Source organism: Acomys minous, assembly GCF_964271855.1.
Source record: "Acomys minous genome assembly, chromosome: 12".
NCBI lineage: Eukaryota > Metazoa > Chordata > Mammalia > Rodentia > Muridae > Acomys > Acomys minous.
The window spans coordinates 54,565,421-54,579,005 of NC_140493.1; the positions used below are offsets into that span (position 1 = coordinate 54,565,421).

At 40.3% G+C, this 13,585-nt stretch overlaps 1 protein-coding gene across 1 annotated transcript in view; it reads left to right on the forward strand.

Annotated features, from left to right (window-relative positions):
- The first annotated feature begins 519 nt into the window (after nucleotides 1-519).
- EIF3E (eukaryotic translation initiation factor 3 subunit E) overlaps nucleotides 520-13,585 on the forward strand; it is a 30,584-nt gene continuing 17,518 nt past the window's right edge. The window contains exons 1-5 of the mRNA XM_084749526.1: nucleotides 520-677; nucleotides 4,963-5,077; nucleotides 7,061-7,178; nucleotides 9,457-9,499; nucleotides 10,279-10,383. Of these exons, the coding sequence (XP_084605652.1) occupies nucleotides 588-677; nucleotides 4,963-5,077; nucleotides 7,061-7,178; nucleotides 9,457-9,499; nucleotides 10,279-10,383 (471 nt within the window). The 5' untranslated portion in view covers nucleotides 520-587. The remainder of the gene's footprint in view (nucleotides 678-4,962; nucleotides 5,078-7,060; nucleotides 7,179-9,456; nucleotides 9,500-10,278; nucleotides 10,384-13,585) is intronic.

Here is a 13,585-nt window from a genome sequence, read left to right on the forward strand (position 1 = left end):
CATCACGTATATTACCGAGTGCTCCAATTTCTTTGCCTAATTTTAATTGCTCCCACTTCCGTGAGGTGAAGTACTTAGATTTAACCTCCCTCATCTCTCTTTCAAACACGCCTAACAGCTCAATTATATGCAGCTTCATGGTTTTTTTCTTTTTTCAATTCCATCAGTAAGGTAGCAAGAGTTAATTGATATCTGTAGATCTGATCTTTGACTTAGCTCTCATTTCAAATATGTACCATGACCTAATAATAAGTCTCTCCACTTAGATGTCAAGTGAGCAGGCCAAACTACATCAACTCTATATGTTAAACTAAACTCCTGGTGGTTTCCTTCCTCCCTGAAAGTTGCATTTATTTATTGGTACAACAAGAAGGGAACACCTAAGAATTTGGAAGCAGAAGCGACTGTGCGCAAGGCTTGAGCCCCACCCAGAAGGCGTGCAGAGGGAGGGCCCTCAACGCGCACGCGCGGTCGTCGTCAGCGCTCTTCAGCGGGACCAGGAGTGCACATGCGCAGTGCGGTTCCTGTCTCCTCCTGGGCGCTGTCAATAAAGTTTTAGCGTACAGACTCTCCTTTCCTCCGGCAAGATGGCGGAGTACGACCTGACTACTCGCATCGCGCACTTTCTGGATCGGCACCTGGTCTTTCCGCTTCTTGAGTTTCTCTCTGTGAAAGAGGTGAGGGAGCTTTGAGAGGGAGGAAGGTGTAGGGACGAGAGAGGAGCCCGGAGAGGCGGGGAGGCGGCGGCCGGGCCTACACACGTGCAAGCCGGAAGCCGGCTCGGGCCGCCCTGACATCCGCTGGGCCCTGGGACGGCAGCACCCCTCGTAGTGCAGCGCTCTTGGGGTGCTCGGGGCGGTGGGATTCGCTGGTGCGGAGGGGTGAGGTGACAGCGGGGCTCTGGCGACGCCGAGGCCTTTGCTTCCTGGCCTGGCGTGCTGGATCCTGCGAGCGACCAGGTCCGTACTTGGGGGGAGGCTGCGCTGGCTGTGCAGAGGGAGCCCTGGCGCTTTGGGCCGGCTCGCTCTTGGAAGTTTCTTTTTTTCTTTTTTAGAAACCGAGTCAGTCCATGGGCTTGGATTTGTGTTGTGTGCGGAATCCCATGACGCGATTCTCGTACACTTAAAAAGTAGTATATGGCATTTTAATTTCCATCAAGTTGTGGGTGCTTTACTGTGAATTTCCTGGTCTTTGATAAGTTTTTACGTCGTAGAAACGTAACATAGGTTGTCAGCTGTGGATAAAGACCAAGAGTAACGCACAGCCCTACGAGCTGCAATGTAAACTTTGTTTTCTAGTGTTGATGTTCAGACTTAATGTGTGATTTCGTCGTTAATGTTCTATGATATATCCTTACTAAGTATGTAGTTCTGGGACTTGATGTTAATACATGCTTCAGGGGTACTGAAAAGAAAGGTTGGATTAGAAATATTAGCCTTAGCTATATGTTGACTTTATGGAGAAATTGGTGCATTTTACTAATTACGGTAAATAAAATGTAAGGCTTGCATTTTCTCCCGAAAAGTTAATGAATTCAGTGTTCTGGACACATTATAATCTAGGTGGGAACTGTAGATTCAAGGGGCAGATTTTTTTTGTGTGTTCAACAGCAATTAAAAAAAATTTTTTTTTTAGGCCTGGTAAAACTTTTTTTGATGACATATGTAAGATTTCAGATAGCTATGGTTTATGTGACAGGTATGATCTTAGGTCTATTGGAAACTTTCAGAAGGCATGTAGACTACAGTAGTTACTAGGGAACCCTTAGTGCCGAAGAATGTCAGGATACGTGAGACTTGAGCTTCATACATAGTATTCTTTTTGTGTCCAATTTTTGTAGTCTGTAGACTAGAGATTAAATAAAAAACGTTTTGTGTGTCTTCTGTTTCATTTTCTGGATAAATGAGGGTCCTTTAGCAAAAGTACATGAGAAATAAATATATTGACGTCCCTCACTTGCTTTGTGTAGTAGAGATATTTTGAAACGGGCCTGAGCTTTTTATATTTTTGTTCTTTATACATTCATGTTTTTAAAGCAAAAAGGAAGAATGTGTAAGTGTAAAATTGTTTATTCATAAGGCAATAACAGACTCAGCGGGAAAGTCTTGGAGGGCAGCGTTTTTAAAGTTTCTTCAGGGCTGGAGAGATGGCTCAGTGGTTAAGAGCACTGCCTGCTCTTCCAAAGGACCCGGGTTCAATTCCCAGCAACTACATGGCAGCTCACAACTGTCTTTGACTCCAAGATATGACGCCCTGACACCAGCACACATAAATTAAAAAAAAATAAATAAATAAAGTTTCTTCAGTACCTTAAGAGGAAGGCAGTTCCTAGATTTTGAGAGGTAGAGTTCTAAAAAATCCAAGATAAAACTTAGACATCTCATCACTGTAACAGTGTGAATGTCTGTAAAGTAAAAGTAGTACATATCAGACTAGTATTGGCCAACTGCTGTTACTGTTGTCCATGGGCAAAAAGGACTTTGAGAAGGGCTTTGAGTCCTGACAGCTAGATAATTAGCATGGAATCTGGGATCCTGATGTTTGTCAACACTGATACATTTTTAGTATATTGGAGAATATAAGTTTTAGAAGAGAAACGTGTTCTCCACGTTCTCTCAGCACCTGAAATAGTTCTGCATAAAGGCTTATGATAATCGTGGAGTAGTTAGTTAAATGAATTGCGTTTCACTGTTTATTCTTATGTGAAGTGTCAGGGTAAACAGTGCAGAAGGAAGACCCCGGGGTTTTGAGCATGGACATGGGTCAGGTAGAATTCTTGCCCTGCCTTAATTCCTCTGCGCTTAAGGTTTTGTTTTTTGTTTTTTAAACCAGCTTCCCAGTGTAAGCGCTTTTCACATGATAGATTTGTTTGACCCTTTTTTGGTTTGGGGGGTTTTTTGCTTTTTTGTTTTTCCCTTTAAGATAAGATCTTGCCTCTGCCTGATCCAGGATGGCCTTGAACTCCTTACCTGCCTGTCAGTTTTCCAAGGGCTGGATTTACATATCACCATGCCCAACTTTAAAAAAATTTTTTTTTCATATAAATGAAATTCACCATCAGGAATGTATATTTGTTTAGTGCTAGGGATTGAAGCCAGTGTTTGGTCTGACAGGCAAGCTGTTAACCACAGTGATCTGTATTCCAAGCCTGTTTTAGAAGCAAGTTTCCCTGTGTATCTCTTACTGGCCTAGAACTCCCAACTCCCAGAGGTCCTACTGTTTCTTCCTCTGAGTGCTGGGATTACAAGTGTATGCCAGCATCCCTGGCTTCATGAACTAACTTAAATCCTAGATAAAACTTTTCTTTCTTTTTTTTTTTTAAAGTGATTGTTTGTGGTGGTGGTGGTGGTGGTATTTTCTGTGTACCCCTGGCTGCCCTGGACTTTGTAGGCCAGGCTCTAATTTACAGAGATCTGCCTGCTTCTGTCTCCTTGAGTTCTGGGATTACAGGCGTGTGCCTGTGATTCTGGTCAGTAGGGTGTGAATATTCCACTTAGTCTGCATTCACATCAACACTGCTACTATTGGTTTGTTTTGTTTTGTTTTGTTTTGCCTTTTTTAAAAAAAATCATATTTGTTTGTTTTTCAAGACAGGGTTTCTCCTGGACTCGACTTGTAGACTAGGCCGGCCTCAAACTCAAAGAGATCTACCTGCCTCTGCCTCCCCAGTTCTGGAATTAAAGGCATATGCCACCACTACCTGGCTTAATCGTAGTTTTTATTTGCACCTCCTTTTTTATTAAGGAAGTTGAGATCCTCTCGTACCTTTTGTCCATTTGATTATCTTGTTAAGTACTATTAGATGTTTTAGCCAATTCAGTTGGATTACTTGCTTTTTCTTACTATTTTGTTGGAGTATTGTGTACAGTTTGGAACATTCACTTTGGGTTCTGTGATATATATTTTGTTGTGGATTCTTTTTAGATTTTCTTTCCTTGGCAAGATTAAACTCAGAACATAAGTCTTATTTGGCTAAATACCACTGAAATTCCTTATATATTTTCAGTGGCCTTTCTGTTTATGTGACTATATGTATCTTTATTCCTTGTGAGCTAATGTGTTTCCAGAACACTCTGCAAAGCAAAAACCTGGCATGAGGTTGTTGACGTACAAAATTGGTGCTAATTTTAGTTGAGAGGTACAGATGGAGAAGCACATAAATGATGGCATTATTACAGGAGAAAAGTGTAAAGGCAAGGGCGTGGCCACATCAAGGGAGGTTGGTAGGCATCCTGTGGATGCGGAGGACAAGAAGGAGGTCAAATGCGTTCCTAGTTACCTGGGTGTGGGAAGAGCAGGGACACTTGCTTTGCAGTGGAGAAGGGGTGGGTACTTGTGTATATTGTAGAACTTTTCTAGAAAGAATAAAAGATTGCTTGAGAAAACAACGGTTAAGATCAGAAGTAAATGGGAATGACGCCCGTTTTCAAATCTTTGGGTAGACAGAATATTTGTGGATATTGAGTGCTTGCTCTGTTGGTTGCTTTCCTTCTTAGAAAAAGTTTAGAGTGTGTGTGTGTGTGTGAGACACACTCACATAGGTGATACTGGGAGGTGAACCTGTAGCTTACATACACTAAACCAGTGCTCTACTAGTGATGTGTGATGCTTTTTAAATAAAAATTGTGTGTGTGTGGCGGATTGGGGGGAGGTGGAAAACTTGAGAGTGCACTGGGTACCACAAACACATGTGGAGGTTAGTGAACAAAGGATAACTTTGTGAAGTCAATTCTCTTCATCTTTACTTTCTCAGCAAGTGCTAATACTCACCAACTCCCCCGCCCTTCTCCCAGACACGACCAACTCCTCACCAGCCGGTACACAGAAACAGAAACACATACACTGAACCAATTCACCAGTCCATACACACACAGACATTTTTAAAATAGTGTTTCATGAAGTATGTTTCTAAGTAAACTGAAGAATTTAAATATAGTTGTTAAAGTAATTTTTCTCTTGCAGATATATAATGAAAAAGAATTATTACAAGGAAAATTGGATCTTCTTAGTGATACCAATATGGTAGACTTTGCTATGGATGTCTACAAAAACCTTTATTCTGATGACATCCCTCATGGTAAGTTTTATTGTTAGAACTAAGGCTTGACTAGAGCTGAAAATGTATGCTTTGTGATATGTGAGAGATCTGTAGCCACAGGCTTAATGTTGTTGAAATGTTCTTAAAATCATTGGGTGGAAAGACATAGCAAGGTTAAGGATTCTAAGATGAGTTTTAGTTTTCTCCTGGTGGAAGATGAGAATCTACTTTAAACATAATCGCCACATACCTTCAGGCCGGAGGGTGTGGTGGCAAAGTTGTGTTACAGCCTGTAGGCTTGCAGATGTCCGAGGGTGCTGCAAGTTTTCTGTCTTCTATAAGTCATTTCTCTAGGTGTGGTCCCTTAAGAGCTGGATCACCAATTCACTCTGGAGAAGTCTATAGAAATGCATATTTTGGCCCACAACCCAGATATATTTGATTAGAAACTCCTGAGGTTAGAGAGCTACTAGAAGAGTGGTTCCCAAACTGGCTCAGTGTTGTAGATGTTTCTTGAAAAGAACAGAAAGATGGTCCCTGAAGTATTATAGGCTGGGTGTGGTGGTACACGGCTCTAATCCCAAAACCTTAAAGGCATAGGCAATGAGTCTGAGTTTAAAGACAGACTGGTATGCATGGCAAGTTCCAAGCCTACTAGAGCTACATAATGCCATGCTTCCAAGAAAAAGCATAACAATTATAATATCCCCTCCCCCACATATAACAAATTCTAGCTATAGCAAAGTGCTCTTGACTTTGCTTAAAATTGCTTTTTCTCAGAGTTTGGTAACAGGTTCCCTCTTTTCTTTTGGATCTGAACTTAGAAGTTTTTGGTTCTTTGATTATGAACATATGCCTTAAGCACAGAGATTTGTAGAGAAATGCTTAGGGAAAGGAAAGGGCAGCCTGTGTTGTACGAGAAGGCTCAAAGTAAAGCACTTGCTACAAGTGCCTTGTGACCTGAATTTGCTCCTTGGAACCCACAGTGGGAGAGAAAACCAACCCCTATATTCACACAGCTAATCCTCATCATTCACACAGAAAATAATTATAAAGAAAATGAAACTTATAGTAAAAACCATATCCACTTGTGGAAAAGGAAGCTCTCACTGTGATACAAATGTAGACATTGTTAAAGTCAATGTAGCCTTTTTAAATTTATAGGCAGTAACTATTTAAAATTAGTTTGTGATGCAAGTGAAAGGTTTTGATTTTTGTGTTTGTTTTTTAAGAGTTATTTTATGTGTTTGAATGTTCATCTGCCTGTATGTTTGTACACCATGTATGTGCATGGTACCCTAGAAGATCAGAAAATACATCACATCCTGGATAGTTGTGAGCACTCTGGGCTAGGAATTAAAGTGAGCTCCTCTGTAAGAGTAGCAAGTGCTTTTAACCACTGAGCTACCTCTCCAGTTTGACTCTTGCCTGTTTTTATCTCAGCGTCCTACTTGGCTGGAATATAAGTTCATACCACCACAAGTGCAATGCCTATAAGTCACGGACTAATCTGAGATAATTTGCAGCATAGAGTATGTGTGAGGTTCTTTTGGGGGTGGTGAGAATCTATGGAATTTAGTTTGTGGGTTTACAGCTATAGTAAAAAAAAAAAATCCTTGACTAGATTAAATTCCAGTCTACATAGTAATAATATACAAACCTAATAGTGTAGTGATAGTCAATCAGTGATTAAGTAGGAACAAGCAGAAGGATACTTGGTACAAAGTCATGGAAAGCCAGTTCACAAGTGACCATTTCCCTCCTACTTTCTTTTACCACCACCTACCCCTGCTGCTTTCCCTTCTACAGTAGGTGGGTGAATCCCTCTTCCTTTATATGCCTTTGTGGCTCTGGCAAAAGGAAACTGTGAATTTGGGGAAGTTGTTGAGTTGGTGCTTCCTGGCGTGTGAATGGAACTATGAGGAATAAGTATGTGTGGATAGTTTAAATTAAGGAAACTGCTCTAGACAGTCTCATAGAGCAGTGTGGCTTAACTTTCTAGTACTCAATGTTTTTCATTAGCTTTGAGAGAAAAAAGAACCACAGTTGTTGCCCAGCTGAAACAGCTCCAGGCAGAAACAGAACCAATTGTGAAGATGTTTGAAGATCCAGAAACTACAAGGCAGATGCAGTCGACCAGGTAACCTGCTAATTTGGAGTCTAGAAGTTCTCTTTCCTAGACTAATAGCAAGAGTTAAACCTGAACCCTGTGGTGAAAGTTCATGACTTATGTGATTGCTTCATTTGTTTATTTTCCCTTATCCTTATTTTTAAGGGATAGAATTCCATAACAACAAATGTTAACATGTATGAGTGTTTTGCCTGCGTATGTTTATGTACATACATGGCTACCATGTTTGGCGGTCAGAAGAGGGGTGTCAGATTCCTTGGACCTGGAGTTACAGATAGTTGTGAGCCACCAAATGGAGACTTGGGATTGAGCACAGGTCCTCTGCAAGAGCAGTGCCTGTTCTTAACAGCTGAGCCACCTCCCCAGTCCCCAATCTAATTTGTTTTAAAGGAAACTTTAAAGCCAGTTATTCATACCTTATCATGCCGTGGCAGTTCCATGTTGTCTTCCCTTCTAAGAAGACATTTGGCAATAGCTGGTGATGCTGAGTGTCAAAATTAGAGGGATGCTGCTTGCACCAAGGAAGTGTAGAGGTCAGAATACTGCTCAGCATCTCGTGCCTTTGCCTTTACTCCTCCCCAGGAGTCAGCCAGCTCAGAGTATTCCCGCTGAATGCCTAGATTGCTTGGGTTGCTTTCTGAAGGAGAAACCTGAACTCACTTACCACTTACGTTCTCCTATATCTTTTCAGTGTATGTAGTCATCCCAGCGAAGATTATTTTATTTCTAATTTCTTTTTGCTGGAAACACTTTCTTGTTTGGTTTCCCAATAAGACATGTTGCCTTAACCTTACTTAACACATTGGAGCCTTTAGAGTTACTAGAAATGTTTAAAAGTAAATGTGCTAAAACTGAATGTTACTGTTGTAATATGTCTTCTTAGGTACCAGTGCATTCACTTCAGAAATTCTTAGTGATTTCCTTCCATGCTGTTAATTATTAGACTACATGTTCAATTCTTAGTGATTTTCTTGCATGCTGTTAGTTTCTAGAATACATGTTCAACGTAAATTTTTAGGAGATTGGCTCTAAGTTTTTACTTGTGATTTAGGAAAGTGTTACCTGATAGTATTAGAAAAGCTGCAATCGTTACCTGGTTACTCTGCCATGCTACCATGTGCCATGCACCTGCTGTGCTGTGGTGGTTTAAATAGGAATGGCTGCCATAGTCTCATGTGCTTGAATGCTAGCCCCATAGGGAGTGGCACTTCTTGGGGCCGAGGCTGTGTTGTAGTAGGTGTGGCCTTGTTGGAGGGACTATGTCACTGGGCGTGGGCTGTGAAGTCTCATATGCTCAAGCCAGGCCTAGTATGACATCCCCTTCTGCTGCCTGTGGATCCAGATGTAGAACTCCCAGCTCCTCCTCCAGCACCACCTCTGCCTGCACACTGCATGCTTCCCGCCATGATGATAATGGACCAAACCTCTGAAACTCATACAGCCCCAGTTAAATGCTGTCCTTTATAAGAGTTGCCGTGGTCATCGTGTCTCTTCCCAGCAATAAAACCCTAACTCAGACATGTGTTCTATTACATATATGCATATGCAGGCACTCAGATACAAAGCTGTGTTCAAAGGTGAAAGCGCCGCCATCTTTCTGTGTGCTATGCATATATCTCCTAGACTGTTGGTTTACTTGTAGGAATACAAAGGGCCCCATATCAGTATCCAGAAAGTGAAGGTTGAGATAATCCAGATGTTTGACAAGAACTAGTCTGTCAGGATCTTCAGTTAATGTAAAACTAACTTAAGATTACGTTGGAGCTGGGTGTGGTGGCCAACACCTTTAATCCCAGCAGTCACTGAGGCAGAAGCAGTCAGATCTCAGTGAGTTCAAGGCCAGCTTGGTCTACAAAGCAAGTCCAGAACAGCCAAGGTTACACAGGAAAACCGTGCCTCAAAAAAACAAATCAAAACCAAAAAAGCCCCCCAGAAGCTCCCCCCCCAAAAAAAACAAAAAAAAAACCCAAAACCCACAAAAAGAAAGTTAAGTTGGACTATTTGGCAGCTGGATATAGGTACTGATTGGGTGTGGTTTGTCACTTGTGACATAGGTATCATCTAAGTTTGGTCTTCAGTCAGAATTTAAGAAATAATGAAAGTAAAATTTCACATTTGTATTTATTTCTTAGATCACATTTGACATGTGCTGTTTGTCTTAATTCTAGAGTTATATTTCTATTTAAGTATTAAGAGACTTAAGGTGACTTTTTGGATGTTCATTTAGAGCTGCACATAGTGCTCTGTAGCCCATAACACATAATAATGCTCACTTTTCCATATTAAGGGATGGTCGGATGCTATTTGACTACCTGGCAGACAAGCATGGGGTAAGTAAGAAATGGTCATGTTCTGAAAAAGCTCATTAGAGACCAATGCTGTGCACAAATAGTGTGGTGTAAGATTGTGATTCTTAGATTAACTTACTAAATACTACAACTGGGGTGGTTTTTAGTGTAGCTTTTTTTAATAATTCAGTGGTGATAGTTTATAATCCTCTTTTGATAATAAGTCCTCACAGTGTTTGTCTTTTTGTGAATCCCTGTATAATAATAACTCGTGTTAGTGCCAACAGAAAACTAAAACGTAGAGGGTATGGGATCTCCCCTTTGTGTTTCTTCCCCTTCCTGAGCCCCTAGGACCCTGTTAGATTTTTGAGGTAGGATCTTGCTATGAAGGTCAAACTGTCTGCAAATTTGTGGTGATCCTCCTGCTTCTCTTCCGGGTCTAGAATTATATGCATGTGCTACATGTCTAACTCAGGATTTTTTTTTTCCCTCATGGCTTTTGCTTATAAATAAGTGAAGGCAGCACTAGAAGTGAATTAAAACTGCTTTGTTTGCTCAATAGAGAACATTGCAGTTGGAGTCAGAGTTTCTTTTGCAATCCAGTGGCTATCAGCACAATTCAAACCTCTAGGAGAACAAAGCTGAATATTAAAGTCACACGCATGCACACATACATACATACATACATACATACATACTTTTCTGATCGTAGTAATATTGGTGGCAATTTTAGGGAAACTTTTTAGACTTAATGGTGCATCTAAAAGAGTTAAAGGAGTGGAATTTCACAACTTAACTATAAAAGCTTTTTCTCCTCCCAGTTTAGGCAAGAGTATTTAGATACACTCTACAGATATGCAAAATTCCAATATGAGTGTGGAAATTACTCAGGAGCGGCAGAGTATCTTTACTTCTTTAGAGTTTTGGTAAGTACTTGTTTATTTGTTTTTCTTTTCCCTTTACTCTCTCCTTCCAGAACTTTGAGTTAGTCTGTTAAATTCTAAAACAACCATTGGCAAAGGAGAAAGGTAATTTAGGTTAAAAAAGGGGAATGGGTTTAAAAAGGCCCTTCACAACAAAAGCCAAATAGAAAATTGTGTTAGTACCTCAAAATCTGTAGGGAGGGCTTGTGAGCTGGAGCAGAAGGCAAATGCTCCGCTAGTACAAACCTGGCAGCCTGAGTTTGGTCCCCAGAACCCATGGCAGAGTGTGTAGAAAGAGCCAATTCTATCAAAGTGTCCTCTGACTTCCACAGTTCCATTACGACAGCCTGCACCCATGCAGAGACATATATACATGCACTAATAATGATGTGGTTTAAAAACAAATTTAGAGGGGCTTTAATTTGACCTTGAAATCCAAAAGTAGGAAAGTTATATTAAGTTATAAATATGAATTTTAATATTAGCAAAATTCTGTCCTATAATGGATTAATTATGGTACTATAAGCGAGGTGAATGACACATTACAGCTTAATACATGTTACCTAGCCTGTTCCTTGTTCTGAACGATGGTAATTCTGTATTTTTTAAGGTGTTAAGTTTTAATACTGACCCAGATGATTTGTCCATTACATGGAGATGTGGGGAGCTTAAACAGGGTCACTCACGGGCATTGTGTGGTCCGCTTGGTCACACCGTGCTTCTCTTATCTAACCTTTTATCTGGGAAGTTATTAATGAGCAAATTACCAAAGCCCCTGCTTTCTCTAGTTCATTCTAGAAGCTAGAGAAAATCTGCTTAAGTCAGGGACCTTTTGTCTTTCCATCTTTCTTTCTTTCTTTCTTTTTTATTATTATTTTTAAAAGTTTATTTATTTTACAACCCAATCTAGCCCCCTCCCTCCATCTCCCCATCTCCACCACCATTCCCCTCCCTAGTCTTCAGAGAGGGGGAAGCCTTCTCCCCTGTCAGCTGACCCCAGCCTATCAAGTCTAATCAAGACTTCCTGCATCCTCTTCCTCTGTGGCCTGGTAAGGCACCCCACCAAGGGGAAGTGATCAAAGTGCAGGCAATAGAGTCCATGGCAGGGACAGCCCCTGCTCCCCTTACTAGGGGACCTATATGGAGACAGCTGCCTATTGGCTACACCTGAGTGGGGGGTCTAGGTCCTCTCCATGCCTGGTCCTGGTCCATGTTTGATGCAGTGTTCTCCGCCAGCCCCTTCACCCGCTGCCCAGATTTGTTGGCTCTGTTGGTCTCTTTGTCTTTCAGTCTTAAGAGTTCTTTATTTTCTGGTGTCACAAAGACAACTCTTGGACCATGCTGTCTTTGGTGCCTTCAGTGAAATTCAAGTTTCCTGTTTGGGGTAGTTCAAGGGGCAGATCAGTGTTACTTAATTCAGATATTTCCTACACTAAAATTGTGTAGGCAACTTTAGTTTTTAATGCTACCCACCATCCTTCAAGAAAACAAATATTTTCTATTTATTTCTGAGCTTGATTTAAAACACTATATTCCTCTCTCTCTAATTTGTAAATGAGTTCTTCATTTACGGATAAGCTGTTATTAGCTTGCAAGTACACTGAAGGTAATCATTGATGTTAAACTTGAAGTGACTTATCAGAAAATTCCATCGGTTTTACCTTGAATGTTACCAGGGATTTGGGAGAGCAAAAGTTGATTACTTTCAGAATATAAACAGCTTAAGCTAGGATTGTAAAGCCAGAAGCCTGGTATGATTACAGGTACATGAAAAGAGCCGGTTATTCATATCATTTGTTACTGCTGGGAGTGAATTTTGAGAATGAAGATTTAGTGTCATGTTAGAGTTCCAGCACAGTAAATTTATTGTTGCTGGTCAGTGAGTGAACGTGCCATTTCCCTAAGACATGGAAACTTAAGGGAACTGCTGGAAATCCAGATACCGAAACTCTTCTAGTATATCCACGCTTGAAAGCAGGCTGCTATGAGGAGCCAACTCTAATGACTGGAGTGGAGCCAGCGCAGTGCACACGAACCTTGTGGGGGGTCACAGAACTTGCTGAGGTTGTACAGAAAGCTTTTATCCCACCGCAGAGAACACATTTTAGTTTTACAAGTGTCGTGGTTATGTAGTATGGCTTTATAATTAGCCTAAGAATTTCTATAATTAATAGGTTCATACTTTATAACTGGGAGTTTTAATATTTAAAAAGTTATGACATGTGTTGCTGTGTCTTAAAACACATTCAGTTCTATGCCTTTGCATTATTCCTAAGAGTCTTATATTGGAATTCAAATAATAAAGAGCCTCAAACGGAAATTGGGTTTCTTAAAACTTATGTAGTATTCACTTCAAAATTAATATTATTGTCTCGTTTTATACCATAAAAGATTGGACTAGGTAGAAGCTATTTTCTTTTGGCATATTGTTACTTAGTTCAAAGAAAGGAAGATTAGATGTTAATTATTTTTTCATGATTTAGAAACTACCATTAAAAGTCTTGGGTGTTTGTTTCAAAGTTTTGTAGCAAAAATGGAAACCTTGCTTTGGATTTAGGTGAAAATAACATGCTTTTTTAGTTTAGTTTTTGTGTGTTCTTTTTCATTTCTAATTTTTTTTCCTGGTGGTTGGTTACTTTTAAATCTATGGTTAGGGAAACATAAGCTATGAAAGAGCCATTGTAACTATGGGCTGAGATTAGAATTTGACTCTCCAAATGACCTATTGTAGGTCAGTGTTTATAAATTAAAGCTGTGTGACCCTCGATTTATTTTTAAAAGACTTGGTGGCTTTTCAAATATGTTGAGGAATGTGCCATTTGGATGTGAGACTTATTTGCATTATGGTCCAAAAGTGTATTAATTAGATACAATGAAATCAGGAGAATTGGTAGAGACGCTTGAATGTTTTTGTTTTATAAGTTTTACTGTTTTTATTAAAGATCTGTCCTCACTATAGAGCCTTTGGTTTACCTCCAAAATAGAACCATTAAGCAACTATTGAATGTAAAAGTGATTTAAAAATACTAGAACCATTTCTTATTTTTTTTTCCCCTCTCTCTCCCCCAGTTAATAGTATAGCAGTTCATTTAAAAGTACTTCCCGTGGTGCCTGGGGAGTAGTGACTTGAGCATCTTGGCCACAGTTTTGGGTCTGATGTCCCTGTTAGTTTAAAAGTTATCTAGTTCATACCGATTGCCAGGCG